At 42.7% G+C, this 20,685-nt stretch overlaps 1 protein-coding gene across 1 annotated transcript in view; it reads right to left on the bottom strand.

Moving 5' to 3' along the window:
• espn (espin) overlaps positions 1–20,685 on the bottom strand; it is a 67,848-nt gene that overhangs the window by 15,985 nt on the left and 31,178 nt on the right. The window contains exons 8-10 of the mRNA XM_080733295.1: positions 18,415–18,573; positions 15,258–15,486; positions 5,950–6,086 (exon numbers count right to left, since the gene is read on the bottom strand). Coding sequence (XP_080589421.1) covers positions 5,950–6,086; positions 15,258–15,486; positions 18,415–18,573 — 525 coding nt within the window. The remainder of the gene's footprint in view (positions 1–5,949; positions 6,087–15,257; positions 15,487–18,414; positions 18,574–20,685) is intronic.

Here is a 20,685-nt window from a genome sequence, read left to right on the forward strand (position 1 = left end):
CATATCATTACACCCATCTCTGGCTACCATCATGAAATAGTGTACAAATAGAACCAAATGGACCCTTACGGGTCAATTTTTACTCTCTGAGTACTCTCAGAGGACCATGTAATGGTCAGTTAGGTAGCCAGGTATGTATGTGATGGACAATTACTTAGAAAGTAAGTACATTTACTGAATTATGGGAATGGAGAGATTTGATGCTTTTAGATTGCGTTTACAGTTTGAATTCTTGAAACTCATTGTACCCCACTTAGACAAATAACGTGAGTGTTTACCATTTACCACCTATACAGTATAGATAGTTGAAACAGGCTAGATCTACAGTATCAACATGTTTGATGAAAAGACAAGACATATGAAGGGAACCCAATTTACTATGACACATCAGAGCCTAGAAAACAAGCCATAATGAATGCACTCTACAACGTAACATGGAACCAAATGGACCCGTAAGGGCCCATGGGGTGTTCACCTACACTGCAGTATGATAGTTGAAACAGGCTAGTTCTATCAACACATTTGATAAAAAGACAGACTGGTCATTTGATTTATTTTTATTACAAAAGACGTAACAATAAAGTACAACCTTGAACCTTTTTGACAACTGAGTGATAGAGGACCATGTAATCTGTGGCCCAGTAGCTCTCGAGGCTTGGTTTCCACACTAGGCCAGTGAGAAACTGTAGGCCCAGGAATGTCTTCAGTTCCTCCACTGTCACCTCCTTCCAAGCACGGACCCTTGAGAAAGGCAGCTCGGTCAGCATAGAGATTGGTCTGCTCTACGATATGCTGAAGCACCTCTTCGTTGAGGAACAGCTCTGCAAAGTCTACTGGGTTGTCTGAGGAGATCTGCTGCTTTCCCACGAGGGCCCGGAAGTCCAGTGAACTGCCTGGGGCTCCATCTGCGTTCATCAACCCACTCGGAAGCATCCGTTCTTCTGCGCTGGCACCAACTGTAAATCATAGAAAAACATTTACCATAAAAAATATATATATATTGTTTTCATTCATGTGGTGTGTGTATTTCTCAAATATTTTGGCTCAGGGCAGCCCTGTAAATATCCTAATCATCCACGGCACCCCTGAATTTTGTTATTTTCTTTTAGAACTGTATGTCATTACTGTATGTACATATTATGTAAACATTTCCCCCTAAGATACAGTCTATGTCATGAGCAACACTTGTGAATATCATTAGACTGGACTGTTCTTATTCTGCATCCCTATTCTGGTAGAGAACATTCACCTACAATATCCGATCTACAAGTTCACATCACATCACATTGTGCCATGTTGTGAGCTTGTAGATCGGCTATTGTTTGTGAACAGACGTGGTACACTGTAGACTTCAACTGTAAGTGATTCAACTGAAGTTACATTGACATATCAAAATGATTTTGACCTCTATGGCCTTGCCATGCTGCAAGTAAAGCCAGAATAAGGATGGACATATTGTGTGTGATGAGCAGAAACGGTTCTCACCTGAACAGTTTTCGTCTCATCCTGGTGGAAGGTGGATATCATGCGGACTATACGTTTGTCCCTCCAGGCCAGGACCATGACATCATCAGTGTGGCGAGACACCGTTTCCCCTACTTTCAGGTTAGACAGCTGCACTTCTCGGATGGATGGCGGTTCTCCCCTGTTCTGACGAAGCGTGCCACACGAGTGGATGCTGTGACTGAGGAGGAGCTGCAACATTTGAACACTGTTGTATAGATTGTACTGGAAGACACGATAGCCCTGTCCCTCCATCAGGAATGGACGGCTCACTGTGTCCATCAGGGAAGTCTTGATGCCGCAGTAGGGCTTCATGGTGTAGCAGTAACCATTTTTGGAGTCGGCCAGCACGTAGCTTTTTATGCCATACTTTATGGGTTTTGCTGGGTTGTACACTCTGAACTTCAGCCGCCCGCGCCATAGGAGTGTGCCCTCATCGATTCTGACGTTTTGGTGAGGTTTATACTTCTCCTTGAACTTTCTGAGCAGCATGTCCAGGATGGGGCGGATTTTATGAAGTCTGTCACTTGCATCAATCTCCATATTGCATAGTCTACAGGGTTGTCTGACAGGAGATCTGCTGCTCTCCCACGAGGGCCCGGAAGTCCGGAAACTGCCTGGGGCTCCATCTGCGTTCATCAACCCACTCTGGAGCATCCGTTCTTCTGCGCCTGCCACCAGCTGTAAATCATAGAAAAACATTTACCATAAAAAAAATATATATATATATATATATATTGTTTTCATTCATGTGGTGTGTGTATTTCTCAAACATTTTGGCTCAGGGCAGCCCTGTAAATATCCTAATCATCCTTCACCTACAATATCCGATCTACAAGTTCACACCACATCACATCACATTGTGCCATGTTGTGAGCTTGTAGATCGGCTATTGTTTGTGAACAGACATGGTACACTGTAGACTTCAACTGTAAGTGATTCAACTGAAGTTACATTGACAGATATCAAAATGATTTTGACCTCTATGGCTTTGCCATGCTGCAAGTAAAGCCAGAATAAGGATGGACATATGAGCAGAAACGTTTCTCACCACTTTTCTTCTTAGACTTGCGGTGAACGGATGGGCCAGCAGCAGCAGAAGGTGGTGGTCCTGGCTGGTCCTCCGTCAGTGTGTCTGAAACCCCAGTGAAATAAAATCATGGCTCTCCCTCCATCTCAGTGTCCCTCATCCCATCAGTGTCCCAGTGAAATAGTAAAAATCATGCTCATCAAATCAACTTACTATTTAGACATCTAGCCATCATCTCACTACTGGGTCTGCAACCTGGGAGGGACAATTCCACTCCCCTCTGCGTCCTCTGTAATCACAAATCATTTCCCATTTAGCAAGAACGTATATACAGAATGTAAACTACATGAATGCAAGATTTCTTTTGTATTTACTGTATGTACGTACCTGCATGCCTGGACTGGGATTGTCCTCCGTGTTGAGTCAGGAAGATCTCTGCATCATCATCATCCACTGTAATCACAACATTTTCCATTGGTGACAAAGGGAAAATAAATTAGGAAAATAATATATATTCAACCCCAGCATCATACCCAGTCATGCATGCATCTGTGTGTTCCATGACTTTGATGTAAATTATACATACATTTGAACAACAGAAATGTGATTTTATCTAGTGACCTGAACTTGAAGAACTGGACTCAAGTCTTGCCCGGCGAGGCCCGCCTCTCCTCTCCTCCTCCTCCTCCTCCTCAGAATCTGAATCTGCATCTGCAGCAGGAACGTGCAGAGAATGTTAGTTAGAGATTTCAACAAGGGCCTTTTGGTGGAAATATCACAAATAGACCTCACACACCGAAAATAGACCTCCAAGCTCAAAATAGCTGACCTCCATGCTCACAACGTGTCGCTGTGCGGCGCGTTGTGAGCTTGGATGTCTGCTATTTTTTCGGTGTGTGACTGTGTGATACCACACTGAACTAAGCATGGTCTGGAGAGAGGGCACATACAGCGTTGTGAGCTTGGAGGTCTGCTATTTACGGTGTGTGATACCACACTGAACTAAGCATAATCAAGTCAATATTTGAGATGTGCCGTAACGGCATGGATTTTTACAGAGAGGGCACTTCTTTCAACATAAAATAATTCATTCAAGTTCAGGAGAGTTTGGACAAGGCAATTCTCTTGATTGCTGCCTTGATGTATGGCATGGAAAGGGCACTTTTTTTACATAGATACAGCCCCCTTTGATGTCTATGTGTGCACGTGCCAGTTGTGCAGTGTTTTTATTTCTTGTTTTATGAATTGAATATAGGACACATATGGAAACAAGTCAGCATAGATGTTGAGCTTCCTTTAGGAAGTTTGTTTGACTGTAGTGCATTTCTGCAGCAGCAACATCAACAGACTGTACGTTTTGTGCATGTGTTGGCACCAGCAAAAAAAAAAGATGAATGATGAACACAAAACCCTACTTTAGGATCTAAGTGACTGATGTTATAATACACATTTGATTGTGTAGGCAGCAAAGACATTTTCTGTGCTTCCTTGACTTATTTGAGTGTTTGCATTTATGCCTAATAAAACACAATGTCATTTCACGTTTCAATTCTTACCAATGTCGTGCACGCACAGAGCCTGCTTGGCGCTGGGTTGCGGTCCTTCATCATCATCATCATCAGTATCCACGTCGGGGTTTACGCTTGCCGTCCTGCCACTACGGCGCCCAACTTGACTGAGAAACGGAATGGGCTCAGGTTCTAGCTCCTCATCTGTGACTGTCATTTTGTCAACATAGCGTTTCAACACTTGCAGTGTCGGCTTTGACTGTCCCTTGCTCGGCAGCGAACCCCGGCTACGCTTCATGCCTCCCCCCCAAAAAAAAAACACGGATACTAAACTATACTAACTCCCCTCTCTCTCCCTCCCCCTCGCCCTCAAAACAGATATCACACAGAACAAAACGGACACACAACAGTACACAGTAAACAGACAGACAACAGACAACGTTTTTGAATAAACACTTATCTCTCCCTCTCCTCCTCTCCTCCACCACCTACACCTCCCTACCAGCTAACACGCTAACAGCTAACACGCTAACAAACACACACACACACACACACACATACACACACACACACACACACAAACAAACACTTCCAGACAGTCAAATTCTCACCTTGCACTCCAAACACGCTCGCACGCTCGCTCTCTCTCTCTCTCTCTCCTCTCTCTCTCAATCAATCACAAACACTATCAATTACTCTTACAATACAATGCTCTCTGTCTCTCTCTGTCTCTCAATTCCAACCTACACGCAACAACAGGCTGGGGGCGGAGTGCAGTATTTATAGGGCTGGGTAAAAAAAAAAAAAAAAAAAAAAAACTAGCTGGGCTGGGGTTGTGTGATTTCTGTTTACATGAAGTGACCTATAGAACACAGCCAAGTGTGTGTGTTTTCCTTACTGATCCTATAGAAAAGACTCACCACTGTTGTTTAGTTCATTTGGATCATGTGGTCTAGTGTGTACATTATGTTACAAGCACATGGACCCTCACTCATAGGTTGCACAGGAGCGCCATCTAGTGGATTCCAGTGGAAAGCTTATCTCGTTCAGGGACGAGTTAGATAACTCTGGCACACGTACATTATTTTTCTTAACTCGTTCAGGAACGAGTTTGGCACAGGATGTGTTAATGATACAGGGTCGAGCGTGAGGAGCGAAATAAAACGGCAATCGACACCAGCTCCTGGTCCCGCACAACGCCAACACAGAACTTTACCAAGGGATTAGCGGCTTTACATGCCAGTGGGAAAGGGGCTAGAGTGACACTCCATCCATGTCCATGACCCAATACGAATGCCAAACTGGACAATCTCAAATTACCACTGAATAACATAGTCCATTACATGAATTACTACGAAAAGACACTTGTGCACACATGACGGCTGTACTGTTTATGTATATAGTTATACTGTATTAGGGATGGGAAGATATGAAAATTTCATATCACGATTATTGTGACAAAACAAATCGCGATTTACGATATTATCACGATACTCAAAATCCATTATCCTGGGGCGGAACATTTACCAAAGAATAGCAGATCTACAAGCTCACAACGTGTCACGTTGCGACGTGTTGTGACACGTGGTGAGCTTGTAGATCGGCTATTTTTTGGCAAAGACATTTGATAGAGAGTTAAAAAAAAGACTGTATCAAGTACGTATATTATAAGTACCTTTAGTTTTTACCAATTATCGAGGGTTTAAGTGGTACCGGATATGCAGCTCAGCAAACAAAAGGTGAATTGAACCCAGTGCATGACGGAGGACGATTTCACGATAAATTAAATCTCCACAATAGGATTATCATGAGTGATTTTTATCACGATAAACGATAATATGGCTTATCGTCCCATCCCTATACTGTATGTATGGCAAGCAGTGGCAGTGAGTGGTAGACTAGACATACATTGGGCCCACTGTTGGAGTAAACAGTGGTGTATCCTTTAGAGTGTGGCGTAGGCTTCAGGCTCTTCCCTGCTTTGATCTCTGCCAGCAGCTCCGAGTTGTCGCCAGTGGGGGACATCATATTGAAAGATTTCGTGCCTGCAGACAAAAGGATAGAGAGGAAAAGTGAGACCAGAGTGGAGAGAGAGGGAGAGAGAGAGGCGGACAGAGGGACACAGAGAGAGAGCGAGAGAGAGAGAAGGGTGGTGTTTCAGTGTTAAATATTTCATCTCGTGCGGCGGGCAACAATGCTGGGAAGGTTCATGGACAGCGGGGGTTTGGGGGGTCAGTGAGGAGAGAACTCTATAAAGGATTAAATTGCTATTATTTTAATTAATCAAATATGCATGGCACTTCAATTGCCATGCATACTTGTTTCTTCACCCAGCCCTGGCGGACACAATACACATGTCATCCGACCAAGGCACCCAGGAAGCCATTGATTGATTGATTGATTGATTGATTGATTGATTGATTGATTGAATACTTTATTAACAGTTTGCAAAAAAGGTACAGTGGTACGAATATGCAAATGGTGCTAAAAGGTTAACGCAAACAGTCCTGAGGGCTTTTTAAAATTGTGGTCATGTGTATTCAATTCATAGAGACATTTAAAGACAAACAATAATACCGGTATACAATAATAAGCAAAACATCATCTACAATTGTAGTAATTAAAAATAAATCACACCCAGTGTGAAGTGAGCAGTGCTTTTTATGAGTTCATTGTGGGCTCGCATGTGAGTTCCGTCGTGTGCGTCACGTCGCGTGAGTTAATTCCTTCGCAGACAGTACAAAAGCAGGGCCCTTAGCCAATGAGGTGCAATTGAGGTGTGGAAAATCTGGGAGTGAGTGGTGTTAGCTGGAGTATTAGTTGAGCTTCACATGACAGTTAGCACGCTGTAGAATATAGTCACGAGCGAGCCCACACTGTTTCGGAGGAACAGTATCTCTAGTTTCATTGAGCATTCCGCAAAGCTTGGTCAAATGTGGGACATACGTACAATACATACATACAAACAGACAAAGCCAGATGTAGGAGCGGTTGGCAAAAAAGAGAACAATATGTACAGTAAAGGGGGAGGGTAATTTCTGGATTGTGGCTTCCGGGGCTCTAGCCAAATAATTACAACAATAATGGCATCCCAAGTGTTAAAGACCAGGCCCATTGCAAGTTGCTGTATTCTGACCCCAAGCCATCCCGCAGGGGTTAGGTCAGTTCTGGGTGTGAGGCCAAACAGTAACCTGACCAGTTTGTTTTGGGATGCCTGAAGCCTTGTTTTTAATGCCTTTGTGGTGCTATATCATGAGTTGTATGAAGCATTAGGGGTGAGAACCTGTTGCAAAGTGACACTGGATGAGTGTGATCGGTGTCTGTGGAGCAGGAAAGAGTTCTATGTCTTGGCCGGCGAGACGCGTGTTGGCTAATGAGATCAAGGCTGTGACCTCACGGTTAGGGGAAAGTCTCTCTGTCACAGAATTCAACATTAGCCATACCATCTACTGTAACGGGTGTATACTTTTAGCAGAGAGCCCTACGAATGCAAAACAATCCATTTGGGAAGGAAGGATTTTTCCCCATTGTGAATTCTGTACTTATTTTATTGAAGCTGCCAACAAGATGTGGAGCCAAGCTGACATGTATCCAAAGAGTGTGTCTGCATTTACCCACTTCAACAAAAATATTTGGTCGAGGGAAGAAAGGACCGGACAAGCACAGACCCCTGGGGTACCCCACTCAACGAAGTATATAGGGTTCAATCAAAATTACAGAACAAACTAGACCACTGTGGTTTCAGGGTTATACCAAACCAGGCACATGCAGAGGGGCTGAAGGGGCTTGAGCATCTACCCTTTTGCCCTTGATGTCCAAAGTGTTTTTTTTTTTGATTTTTTTCTGAAGGTCTGCCCAACACCTGTAAGCCTTATAAAGAAGAGTATTAGGAAAATAATATACAACCGCCATTATACTTTGCAGCTGCGATCACTGGGAGACAGGAACTCAGCTTTTAGATGGTAAGTTCTGAGTTTCATTTGTGTGATTGATGCTCTCTCCCCAGTCCAGAACTTCTAGCTTTTACATTTACTAACTAAACAAACTATACTTCTGAATTTGTAAGCTTTTGTTAGCTTTGTATACAGAGTCAGACTAAGGGCCCTATCTTGCATGCTGCCTTCTCCCTTATGCAAAAATCCTTTAGGCATTTTTTTACTATTTTGAAAAACATTTTAAAATATTTCAAATAGCCGATCTACATCGACACGTTGTGAGTTTGTTGTTGTGAAGATTCCAGAAAACCAGAAACTGGAAACTGTTGGTGTATAATATTTTTAAATATTATGCCATGTGCCCCCTTTGAACTTAGAGCACCTGCCCCTCTAATTGTCCCTGCACAGCCCTGTACCAAACAGTGTGGTCAGTGTGTTCTAGGGAGGGTGGCGTCACGTTTTGAACTCGCCGCAGACTGGAAGTGGCTTCTCATGGCGTCCTAGCGAGCCTCTGCCCCGTCTGCCCCCATTCTAGCCGAGTCATTAATTCGCTGGTAAGTAGACCAAATCACGTCTTTTTCACCATTTTAACGCATTCACAGGCCTCTCTAAGGTAGATAACATTATTAAAAGAGTGAAAAAGACGTGATTTAGTCTACTTACCAGCGAGTGAAAAATGAATGGGGGCGGACGGGGTAGAGGCTCGCTAGGAATGAGACAGGCTCCATGCGTGCATGTCTGCTGCGCATGCATAAGCTAGGCTATAGTTAGCTTCCCAGAAGTTCCCACCATAGAGTAAATAGGCTTTCCACGCGTACTATTGGAGTCGACGGGAGTGACGCAACTCACTCTATCAATGGGTCTGAGTGTGGTAAACTGACCAGTGACCGTACTGATCATAAATGAACTATTGAAACAACAGTTGCAATGTATTGGATAAACAAGATGGTTGAGGGCCAACTCTACATTAATACACAACAGTGAGCCCAAACAAAGAGCACAATTCTTCCAACACTCACCATACAGTAGATAGAAGCAAAGGAACCCAAAGTTCTGCTTATGGTGAGGCAGACTGCAGGAAAAGAATACTGAAGCACTCCATCTTCAGGTGAAAAAATACATAAATGTATTGAGCAACAGCCGGCAACAGCTGACCAACGCATTTCGTCTCTTAGGTTTTCAACAGGGTCTGACCATCACCATAGATAGACGTAATCAAACCATGCCCAACTTTTAGCACTAAACCTGGTGTAAAATCTGTATTTAATATCAACCACAGTTCCCTAATCTGCTTAAGGAATAAATCTTCAGAACCAGGCTGATTTCCACTGTGGCTCCTTTGTTAATGCCATAACAAAGGCACTTTGTGTATAAGGTTGCCAATGTATAAGGATGCATCAGAATAGCCACCTACCGATGTCCACATGGCACCAACATTCATGTGATCTCATGGGTTTGCATGCATTACAGTAGATAGACATACCGACAGACAGACTGACTTTTCTTGATCGCATGAGGTACATTTAGTTGTCATGTTATTACAACAGTATGAACTATAGGACAGATACAGAAAGAAGACACAACTAAGAATAGGTATTAACTTAGTAAGGGAGTAGGAATAGGTACCAAAAACCAACAGGTAGGGTCCTTCCTTGCTTGGCCCTCCACACTTGGACCGCCTGCAAGGCATTGCTCACTACTGGTGTATCAGTATGCACCAAATGTGTTGTATTACAAAGGTAACATGTTTCAAAACAACAGAGGCACCCATTGATCACATTACACTCTTGAATGAACTTGGCATTGGAATCTTTAAATATGAATGCACTCTCACACAGAATCTTACATGGGACAGCATTTCTCGATAAATATTTAACACCAAAATACAAAGCGGTGACAAAACGTTGTCACACAAACACCAACACAAGGAGCATAATCTAATCTAATCTAATAATTCCAAACGGCAACTATGTCAAGTACTACTGTAAGAAGAAGTAGAGCTCAGTTTGTCAAGCTTTGCACCAGTGTACTCTCAACAAACCAATGTGCCAGAGGTTACCTCACCTGCTTTAATACGCCGTAAAACTCCAGTAGACAAAACTGCCAGTCAGTCTACTATGGGTGGCTCATTTTCTACGAGGTGAATTCAAGAGGCTCCTGAACAAACGCTCACCATCAGGGGACCACAGTGGTGTGCAGAAGTTGGACAAAGCCTCACTGCCCGCCAACCCCCCTTGCCCCCCGCCCCCCCACTCACACACTCTCTCTCTCTCTCTCTCTCTCTCTCTCCCTCTGTGTGTCTTTCTAGCTGTGCGTGTCCTGCCTGGTTCTATCCTGCTGGGACTCTAGTGAAGACCACAGAGAGCAGCTTTCCATTAGCACAGTTGGGGGAAGTCTAAAGGAATCACTGGTAAGTGGTAGTGACAGTGGACAATTGGCAAGTCAGGTGGAATTAACTCATTCATACATGCACTGCGCACGCATGTAGGCATGCACGCAGACACACACACGCGCTCATAGTTGCAGGCCATGCAGATACGGCACTAACACTCAGCCTCCAATCCTTGTCTTTTTTGTAACCTTACCTTAGTGAACCAATGCAACTTTCACAAACCTATCATACACACACACTTTCCCTGCTATATACCGGTAGTCGCCTATATAGCGCTCATTAATCTGACACTCACACATACCGGTATGCGTGTGTGTGCATACACAAGTATGCACAGACAAACTCACTATTTAAACCCTGTCTGTGTCATCTGGCCTGCTGTCTCACCAACCTAACACACACGCACGCACGCACGCACGCACGCACGCACGCACGCACGCACGCACGCACGCACGCACACACACACACACACACACACACACACACACACACACACACACACACACACACACACACACGGCTCATTCCCTCCTTTTGCACCTCATCTCACCCTGCCTCCTCCTCTCAACCTCTTGCCCCACAATCAGCAGATTAACACAAGAGAGTTCTCAGTCAGCGAGGGAGGCTAATAGCCTAATGATCCACGACCCCCCACCAAACACACACACACACACACACACACACACACACACACACACACACACACACACACACACACACACACACACACACACACACACACTGCTGGTTGTAACAGACTGTGTGGTACACTGAACCACTATATCCTCAGTACGTATTAATGCTACTTAACTTTACATAATGTCTTACCAAAAGTTGTGGCAGTAGAGACAGTGAACATGCTCACTGTTTCTATTTTAAACTACAAATAGAAAATGTTATTTGTATTTGTTTGTATTTCCATTATCAATTTCATTTGATCAGATACATTTGTAATTTATTTTTGGTCTAAATTGTCTCTCTAAAATATTTCCAATAAATGCCAATATTGCCCATTTGCCCATCGCAATAATAATGGAATCACATGCAGATGCACAACATTGCACACATAACTAAAATATACTGTAAATCTACAGTATTATAACAGTACATGTAAGCCTATCCATTTCTCCCTAGCAAATCTTCTTTTCAGAGAAACAGAACCGCTTGACGTCCCAAATCAATCTCTAGATGTGTTATAATTTGTACACCCTTTGTGTGTGTGTGTATATATACATTTTAATAATAGGTTTGTGTGCATATACAACGTTAATGTAACGTGAGAGCGCATGCAAGGTTAAGTGTGTATGGAACTCATTGTGTTTGGGGTCATTGTGTTTGGACTGAGCAAGCCATAAGAGCAGTTACTGTACATAGTAGGGTGGAGCTGTGACAGGTGGAGAGCATTTGACAAATAGCCCTTCATGATGAGGCCACAATCGCACCACAAAACCTTTAGGATGCAAAGCTGGAAGCAGTTAAACCCCTGCATCTGTTAGGAACTGCACTTAAAGGATATAGAAATCCAATATAGTATTCTACCTTTAGGATACAGATGCTTAATGAGGAAGTGTAATCAGGCCCCTTCTTTGTTGTTGAATTGCTGTTGGTTAGATTATTACAGCACTGCTTTCAATGAAGCACCTGGTGTGTCTGGCAATCCTCAATAGCTATTTGAGTTGTAAATCATTTTCAACCATCAGCTGTTTTATGAGTACTGACCCTTTATTGCCAGGTTACTGTAACATCAGCCAGGAAATTAGCGGCGTATACCCCTGTTTTGTTGTTGTTGTTTAGTGTTTTATCACCTCTCTATCATAAGGCAGTGGCTCAACCTGTGGGTCGGGACCCCCAGGGGGGGTCTCCAAATTATTTTGGGGGGTCCCCAGATGTATACATGTTAACATTGTTTTCTTACTCAACAGTAAACAGACCAACATAAAGTTTAAGTGTATAGAGGGTATCTGCACATTTCTAAAGTGACAATTTGAGGACTTTAATTCCTCTAAAATGACAAATTAAACATTGGTCAAATTGTCAAATATTAGAGGCAGAAACTGTGAAAATTGCCGATCTACATGCTCACAACGCCTTGCAACGAGAGGCGTTGTGAGTATGTAGATCTGCTATTTTCACATAGAACCGTGTTATACAAAATGTAATGCCTCAACTCTTAGTGCTCCTCAGGGTGGGGGGGTTGGTGGGGGTCCCCAGTTAAGATATGATTATTTTGGGGGTCGTGGCCTGAAAAGGTTGAGGACCACTGTCATAAGGCAACAGATGCGTCCAAAACACAGTCAAATGGATGAAGAGCGAGAAGCACTTTAAAATAAACCTCCTGATAGAACTGCTAAAATGCTGATATATCCTACAAATGATCTTGAAATGCCAAATATATAAAATGTATAAAGTATGTATGTATATTGTCTGACATAATATACATTTTTACACCATGGATCTGGAGCTGGGGTCTAGCTGTCCCTAGCTTGGGTCCAACTGCACCACAGCACTAGCCTGACACTCAGCCTGAATTGACATTTCGTTTCACTTCATTATTCAGTCTGAAAGTTCTTCCACCAGAGGCAATTGCAGGGATGGGCGTTGCCAAAAAGAGGCAGTCTTCAGCGATTGGTCCACCGACCAACACATGACATAGTGTGGCTGGCTAGTAGCTAGCCTGTTGCTTGCTAGTGCTACTTGCTAACCAAAGAAACAGTCAGAATAGGAGCACTACAAACTAGTAATCAAACACAACATGACATGCCTGCTACTGGTGTTTCATAGCGAGATCGATACGATCGCATTTTACCGCAATTTACCGCATTTTATCGCGACGCGATGCGCGGTACGGTACGGCGGCGACGCTGGTGTACTTGGAAACACACATGTGTTCTTGGAAAACCCCACCCACGCTGATCACAAGACGCTGATTCACGACGCTGATTCGCCGTACGGATTTTCAACCGAGGGAGGACTCTTCAATGAGAGCACTTCTAGACCCCTGAATCGCCAAAACAAAAAATTTAAAGGGGTGTGGCTAGCGATTCAGGGTCTGGAACTAGGCTACCACAGCACCACATTTCTTGGACACATTGCTGGCCAGCCCATATATCGTAGGACATTTTAATATAGGATAGGGTCAGCTCACTGAACTACAGGGCAGAATAAAGGAATCCTTCCCTTGTTATATTAGGTTTATAATGCTGACTGGACAGTAGTGATGTGTCGTTCATGAGTGATTCGTTCATAAGAATCGAGTCATTAGCATGACTCGTGAACGATTCGTTCAAATCCCTGAAATGGGTCGTTCACACTTTCGTTCACACCCCCGCCCCTCCCCCTAATAGCCCTGGCCAGCAGACAGGACGCGACGGCGGGCTGTACTCGCGACGTAATAAAAACGCTCCCGCGATTGTGTTTTTCACGGGACGATCGCACTATGAACGAATCATTTGAACGAATCTTTTGAACTGATCATTAACGTGAACGTGAACGAAACGATCCGTTCACTGAAATGAACGGGATTGCCCATCACTACTGGACAGAATATTTTTAGAGTAGATAAGTACTTACTATTCGTCTGGCTTTGTGGCCCTCTCTCTGCCTGAGAGGCGGAGAGAAGACCTCCGCCTTCACAGAGCCGCAGCAGGGAGAGACAGTCGGTGGTAAAAACAGAGAGATTCAGGTATAGACGGAGCAGGGAATAGACCAGGGGTCTTCAACGTTTTCAGGCCAAGGACCCCTTAGCTGAGAGAGAGATGAAGCAGGGACCCCCAGATTCCATATAGTTTCATCGTTTGACGGCACAATCATCAGTGTATTTTGGATTCATTTCAATTTGTGTTATCAGATATTTAACCATTTGAACCGTCAATACTTGATAAACTTGACCTTTCTCTCTGTACTTAGTGTGCTCTTTTTTCCCCTCTACACCAAACCTCTTTGCCGAAAATAGCCGATCTACAAGCTCACAACACCTCGTGAGGGGTTTTGAGCTTGTAGATCTGCTATTTTTAGTTTTAAGAAACACAGGATAAGATGTTAATTTCCTTTGTGCAGGCACATGCGTAGGCGTTGTGAGCTTGTAGATCTGCTATTTTTGACTAAAGTTCTCAAATTTGAAGGACCTCAAACCTCAAAGGATCTAAAATTTGAAGGACCCACTGTAGTAACTCTGAGGAACCATAGGGGTCCCGGACCCCTTGCTGAAGACCCCTGGAATAGACGATTAACACCATTGAAGTGAGAAAGACGAGCAAGCTGAATGTGTGTTAGTACTGTACGTACAAGTCAGATGGGTGTCATATTGCCAATGATGTAAGCAACAGGACATAGGAGAATGTGTGTCTGTTTTTCATCCATTGGCAATTCAAAAGCACTTCTCACAGCCATATGAAATAAGGTACTGTGTATGATCATACTGACTGTTTTCCACCTAAAAAATGACTTTCTTTTGTACACTGGGCCAGTCTACTGTATAACCCACGTTGTCGGGTAGTATACTGTCTGCTGGGTCAGAGGGGCACTTAAGGAAATGGATGAACACTAAACCAGTTCTCAGGGTAACGGTAGCCTTCATGGCATTAATTTATAATCACTTATTTGGGACGCTAGGGCTAGACTTATCTCCTCTGTTCCCAGTGAGATAACGCAGTTTCCGATTGATACCAGGAACTTGGCTTTCTAGGAATTATTGCACAGAATTATGTGTCACCTCGCATATTGCACTATTAATTGTGTAGGGGCAGAGTGCGTGGTTAAAAACAGTCCCGCGTTTTCTTTCATACGCTGGAATGAAAGTACACTGTTTGACGAAAATGGAATAAGTGGAAAGGATGAAAAAAAGAGAGAGAGAACCGTAAAGCAGTTACAGTCACCAAGGACAAACTCACTTCCTGAAGAGGTAGAGAGCCGTCGTTCGCTGCTGGCAGCGGGCGGTTGAGAGGTTGTAGCGGGTGTCTCCGGGGGCAACGGAGGGGGAGGGGGCGGAGTCGGCGTAGGATTGCTGGGAGGGAGCGGGGGAGGAGGAGGCGGTGGTGGGGGCGGGGCCAGTCCGTCCGCGGTGCCGTTCTCAGCGCTGGGAGCTGCACTGTCACTGGGTTCCTCCGCTTGGACAGTGCCCTGGTCGAGCACGAGAGGAAAAAAAAGGTTACAGTAAATATGACATCCTTCACAAAATAAACTGTGAGCCAAAACACAGGCGAACCAAACCGGACCAAACTGTCTGACTTGCCTGGTGTGTTCATGTCTTGTAGAATAATTAGGTGTTTGTAATGCTTATGATAAGATTTATGCGAATTTTATTTTAAAAATCGTTTTGACAAATCCACATATTTATAATTCAATTTTCTTTTTACCTTACATCATTTGACAAAATCATCTTTTTCACATAAACTAGAGGAAGCTGGAGTTGACTACTTACAAATTAATTCATTAAATTCTATCAAATAACAGTTTAAATTAATTTGAAATGTACAACTCACAACAGGAAAACATCCACTGTATTATTTATGTTAAACATTCAAAGATAAACTGCCCTGATGTCAGGTGTCAAGACACCTCTTTTGTTCACATTCCTTGACAGATTTGATTTGAGCAACAGTCAAAAGTCATAGTCAAGCTGAGCTGTTAATAGCCCAACATTGTTGTGCTGAAGCTGGTAGTGTGGGTGACAGATGTATTGTGACACTATAATGACAGGCCTATTATAGAGCGGTCCTCCCTCTGTTCCCTGCTGTCCTTTATCAACCCATAAAGACATAACAGCCCCGTCCTTAATAATGGAGCTAATACGCCATAATCTGGATCTCTAGGGGGAAATAATGGAACCGCAGCCATCTGCCCTGCAATTGATAGTGCGCCTCCACACACGCGTCTGACACACTTTCCAAGTGTGCCGTAACACAGCTGGTAGTGAATTAATGGGCCGTGACATTTAACCCTCCCCCAGTCCCTCCCCATCCTGCCCCGCCCTCTCCTTTTATTCTTCAGACGCGTGCTCCTCATTGTGGATCTCACTTCCCTTCGCTCAATCCCCCAGTGAGTTGTAGGGGTGGGGTGGGGCGGGGCAAGCGCCGGCCCGTGCTGCCGTCGATTAGCTGGGGCCATCTGGTAGTGTTCCTCTGAGACCGGGAGGGGCCCCCACCCTCGCCTTAATTGGATCAATATAGATTACACCCCAGCGTGGCCATGGAACAACCCCCTAACCCCTGCCACTGATACCCATGAGATTATGAGAACACCCCCCAAGGGACTCTGCAGCAATGGAGTGTATTTGATTTGTGCGACACTGTGTGCTGGTATGTGCCAGCAAACAGGTGGAATTCCAAAAGGTAGCAAAAAGGATATATATTATTGTAATTTGGAAAAATATTGTGTCATTGACTTCGGTAAAGCACCAACTGTTGTTAGTTTATCATCTAGTCTATGTTACATTTGAAAATGTATTTAAGTTTTTGTACAAATAAGGCCTGTTTTGCAGTGAAATATAAGTTAATGAGGATAATATTCGATTCGAACTTTGAATCTACAGAGCAACTATTGAAGATATCCCACCAATATCTTTTTTATATATCATGGCATGGTAACTACAACCCAAACATATACCAAACCTATCACAGTGGTTTAACTCACTGTTAACAGACTTAACTGTTAAGTTAACAACATAGCATGTTGTTAACTTAACAACAACATGTTGTTGTATATGTTGTGCATACCGGTATATTTGATGTTCAGATTCAGTGCTGTTGTCATTTAGGAGTTGTCATTGTCCATTTCCTTTCCTTTTGTCCTAAGTAGGATGTGTTTGTACAATGGTTTGGAGACTCATGAGTCAATGGAAATGAGGCTGCAGTTTGCATCAGGTGCGGTACACAAAAAGCACAAGAGGATGCAAGGTGATGTAACTCCCTGTAGTCGGGGATCCACATGCCCAAAAGCTCAAGGAATAGGGTTGAACCTGTGATGTTCTGCTGCACTTTTTATTTCTGTTTTATCTATTAGTTTGGTCATTAAGGTCCACAGAATGAGAGGCCTGCTCTGCCGGAAACATCGCGAAAAAAAGTTATGGCCATTTGTATATTCACTGTCCCATTGACTCCACTACACAGGAAAGGAAATATATTATAAACAAGAAAGATTCTGCTTTAAGAAGCATGTGAGGGGTCAAAATTGAGAGTTTTCATGATTGTGAATCCATTGCAAGCATTTGTTTTGCACAAAAAATATTCCTTGGGCTAGAAAACGAACCAACAAAAGTGTGAAAAGTGATGAGTCATCACTTTTCACAGTCATCACATTGATGAGTCATCACTTTTCACACTTTTGTTGGTTTGTTTTCTAGCCCAAGGAATGTTTTTCGTGCAAAACAAATGCTTGCAATGGATTCAGAATCATGAAAACCCTCCATTTTGATCCCTCACATGCTACTTAAAGCAGATTTTTTTCTTGTTTATAATATATTTCCTATCCTGTGTAGTAGAGTCAATGGGACAGTGAATATAGAAATGGCCATAACTTTTTTTCGCAATGTTTCCAGCAGAGCAGGCCTCTCATTCTGTGGACCTTAATGACCAAACTAATAGATAAAACAGAAATAAAAAGTGCGGCAGAACATCACAGGTCCCCTCCCATTTTGAGGGACTGGATCCCCGGCTACTGAGGATTTATGTGTAGTACAAGCAAACTAGCATATGATACTAAAACACACACAACTAAAAAAGTAAAATATAAGTATTAAAGCAGTGATATTGTCTGTGGCTCAACAGCTGGTTGATTTGTGTTAATCAATAAGGCAACAAAGTGATACAGATTTAATGTGAAAGTTCTCCCCACCACCACCATCACACACACACACACACACACACACACACACACACACACACACACACACACACACACACACACACACACACACACACACACACACACACACAACCCACAGCACCTCTAAATAAAACATATGAAAAGTAAGTTAAGTTAAAGGAAAATAGGGAACCAAGCTTTCTTATTTCAGTGATAGTGTCCTGTTGTGTGTGGGTCATGATCTACCTCCTTGTTGGGCGCCATGCTCTTGCACCCGCCCGGTTCAGCTGTGTCACTGCCCAGTGTCTTGTAGTAGTCCCCAGTGCTGGGCTGCTTACTGAAGCTTCTGGACTTCCTGTTGGAGTCCACACGACGGAGCTGCACAAGAGATGAAACATTTTGAAACTAGAAAGACTTTATTTTATACAAAATGCTCCAGTAGGCTACACCAGAGAGAGAGACAAAAAAGAGAGCGTAGGAAGAAAGACAGAGGAAGGCATTACAGTGTAAGTAAGTCATGGAAGGTGGCTAAAATCCACTTTTTAAAGATTCAGGTCTGTGTGAAAAGCCGAAATGACACTGGAATCTGATATTTTAAATACGAAATTAAATGCAATATGTGGTCCTAAATCTGTTGCTATTTATGGCAGCAATCTCAGTCTTAAGAGTGAGTGTCACCCTTCACAATTCCAACCAATTATCTATTAAATTGTTGCTCAAATATATAGCATTCATTGTATAAGGGTTTATACTTAGTAGCTTATGTAGCTAAGATCAGCCATCTCATGTGACCAGAGCCACAAATCAGCTTTATTAGACTGACCTATGGGTAACCTTTTATTCAGCTGTATGAACACATTGGAATTAATATTACATGGTTACGCAGAAAGTAAGAATCCACTTGTGGTCTTTAATCCTGTGTAAGAGAGACCCTTATAACCTCACACTAGGAGTCGGAGATCAGTAACTTGCCCTTTCACATTGAGCACTCTCACTTTCCTGCTCTGAGCACTACTGTATCTTGATCCTCTGTTGCTTAAAAGAACAAGAGACCTGAGGTTGGTCTTGTCTTGACCGTTGTTCTTTTAGAGCGGTGGATGAGAACCAAACGTCTTGTTCAATGCAAAGTACGGTTTATGTTGCAGATTCAGTCCAGAGACATTGCCTTACAAGGTCTTTATCAGACAGTCAGAAGACACGTGAGTCACACAGACCCTTAAGGACACAATGGATGAGATTCATTGAAATGTTTCGTATATAAATTATTTACATCAAACAATGTATATAAAACAAAACAAGATATAGTAAAACTAATTAATATAATTATAACTAGTAATATTTATTAGTATAACTAATAAATATAAAACCTTTACAGCTATAGTAATAAAGTTACAGCGATATAATAGATAGATAATATAGGCAATAAGAGTGTGCAAACAAAGGCTTTAGTAGTATATTATTTTGTGTTTTTAAACATCTATTTCCTTGTTTTGTTGATGTGAGCTAATATAACATCTTAATTTCTCCTTGACCTTGAGGATTTATAAAGTACTTCCCACTTGTCTCTACCTAAACTGTGTACTACATGCAGTGTGTACTATGTAGATGAATTCTAAAATAACTGTGTGCAAAAAAGTTTATATAACTATACATATCATATCAGATCAAAAAAATACTGTATGTATAATAATATACCAAAAATATACAGGAAAATGATAAACAAAATATAGGAATATATTACCAACCGGGATATACAAAACATACATTAATGCTACACCATGGCACCAAAAGTATACATATTGAGTAAGAAAGAATCTTGTGTGCTCTGTTGAACATTTTCCTAAGCAAAAAGACATTTGCATGGACTGGCTCAAGGATGGTTGGCTGGCACCCACTTTTCTTCACGGCTATATTGTTTTCACAGATGCCTGTCACCAAAGTATTTTAAATGTAAACATGAATAAGTATGCTTATTAAATGTATTTAAAATGTTTTGTTATGTTTAAGCAGAGAGAGATACTGTATGTTGCCCTGCCTGCAGCCTAGTTATCTTAATAATAATAATATAATTAGTATGCCTTTCAAATGCACAGATTAGCATCGTACTTGGCAAATGAAATAATTTAAAATTTCTTAAGCCCTGTGAATGGCTTCTGTTGAGATGCAGACATGCATGAGATGCTTCAGATATCAGAGCAGTTGTCAGAGGTCTGAGACATAATGTCCCCATGAGCGGAAATAATTGACAGCTCACCCCTGACCCCTCCCTTCCTTTTGTAGCATCATGTTCTTAGCTCTCTATGAACCTGTATCTGTTTTGTTGACTCATGTCAGCTGTCAAAGAGAATAGTCTCTCATGAGTGTGCAGGAGGCTAGAAGGTAATGCGAGTAGGCGAGCGCTACAGATGGTTACATTGTCATACTCAAGGGAGGTGGGCTAACAATGGCTAGTGTATGAAAGCACTTTTAGCTCACAAACACATAGACAGACAGATAGAAAGACACAGTCACACACAC

This window comes from Nannobrachium achirus (assembly GCF_963921795.1).
Source record: "Nannobrachium achirus genome assembly, chromosome: 9".
NCBI classification, from domain to species: domain Eukaryota; kingdom Metazoa; phylum Chordata; class Actinopteri; order Myctophiformes; family Myctophidae; genus Nannobrachium; species Nannobrachium achirus.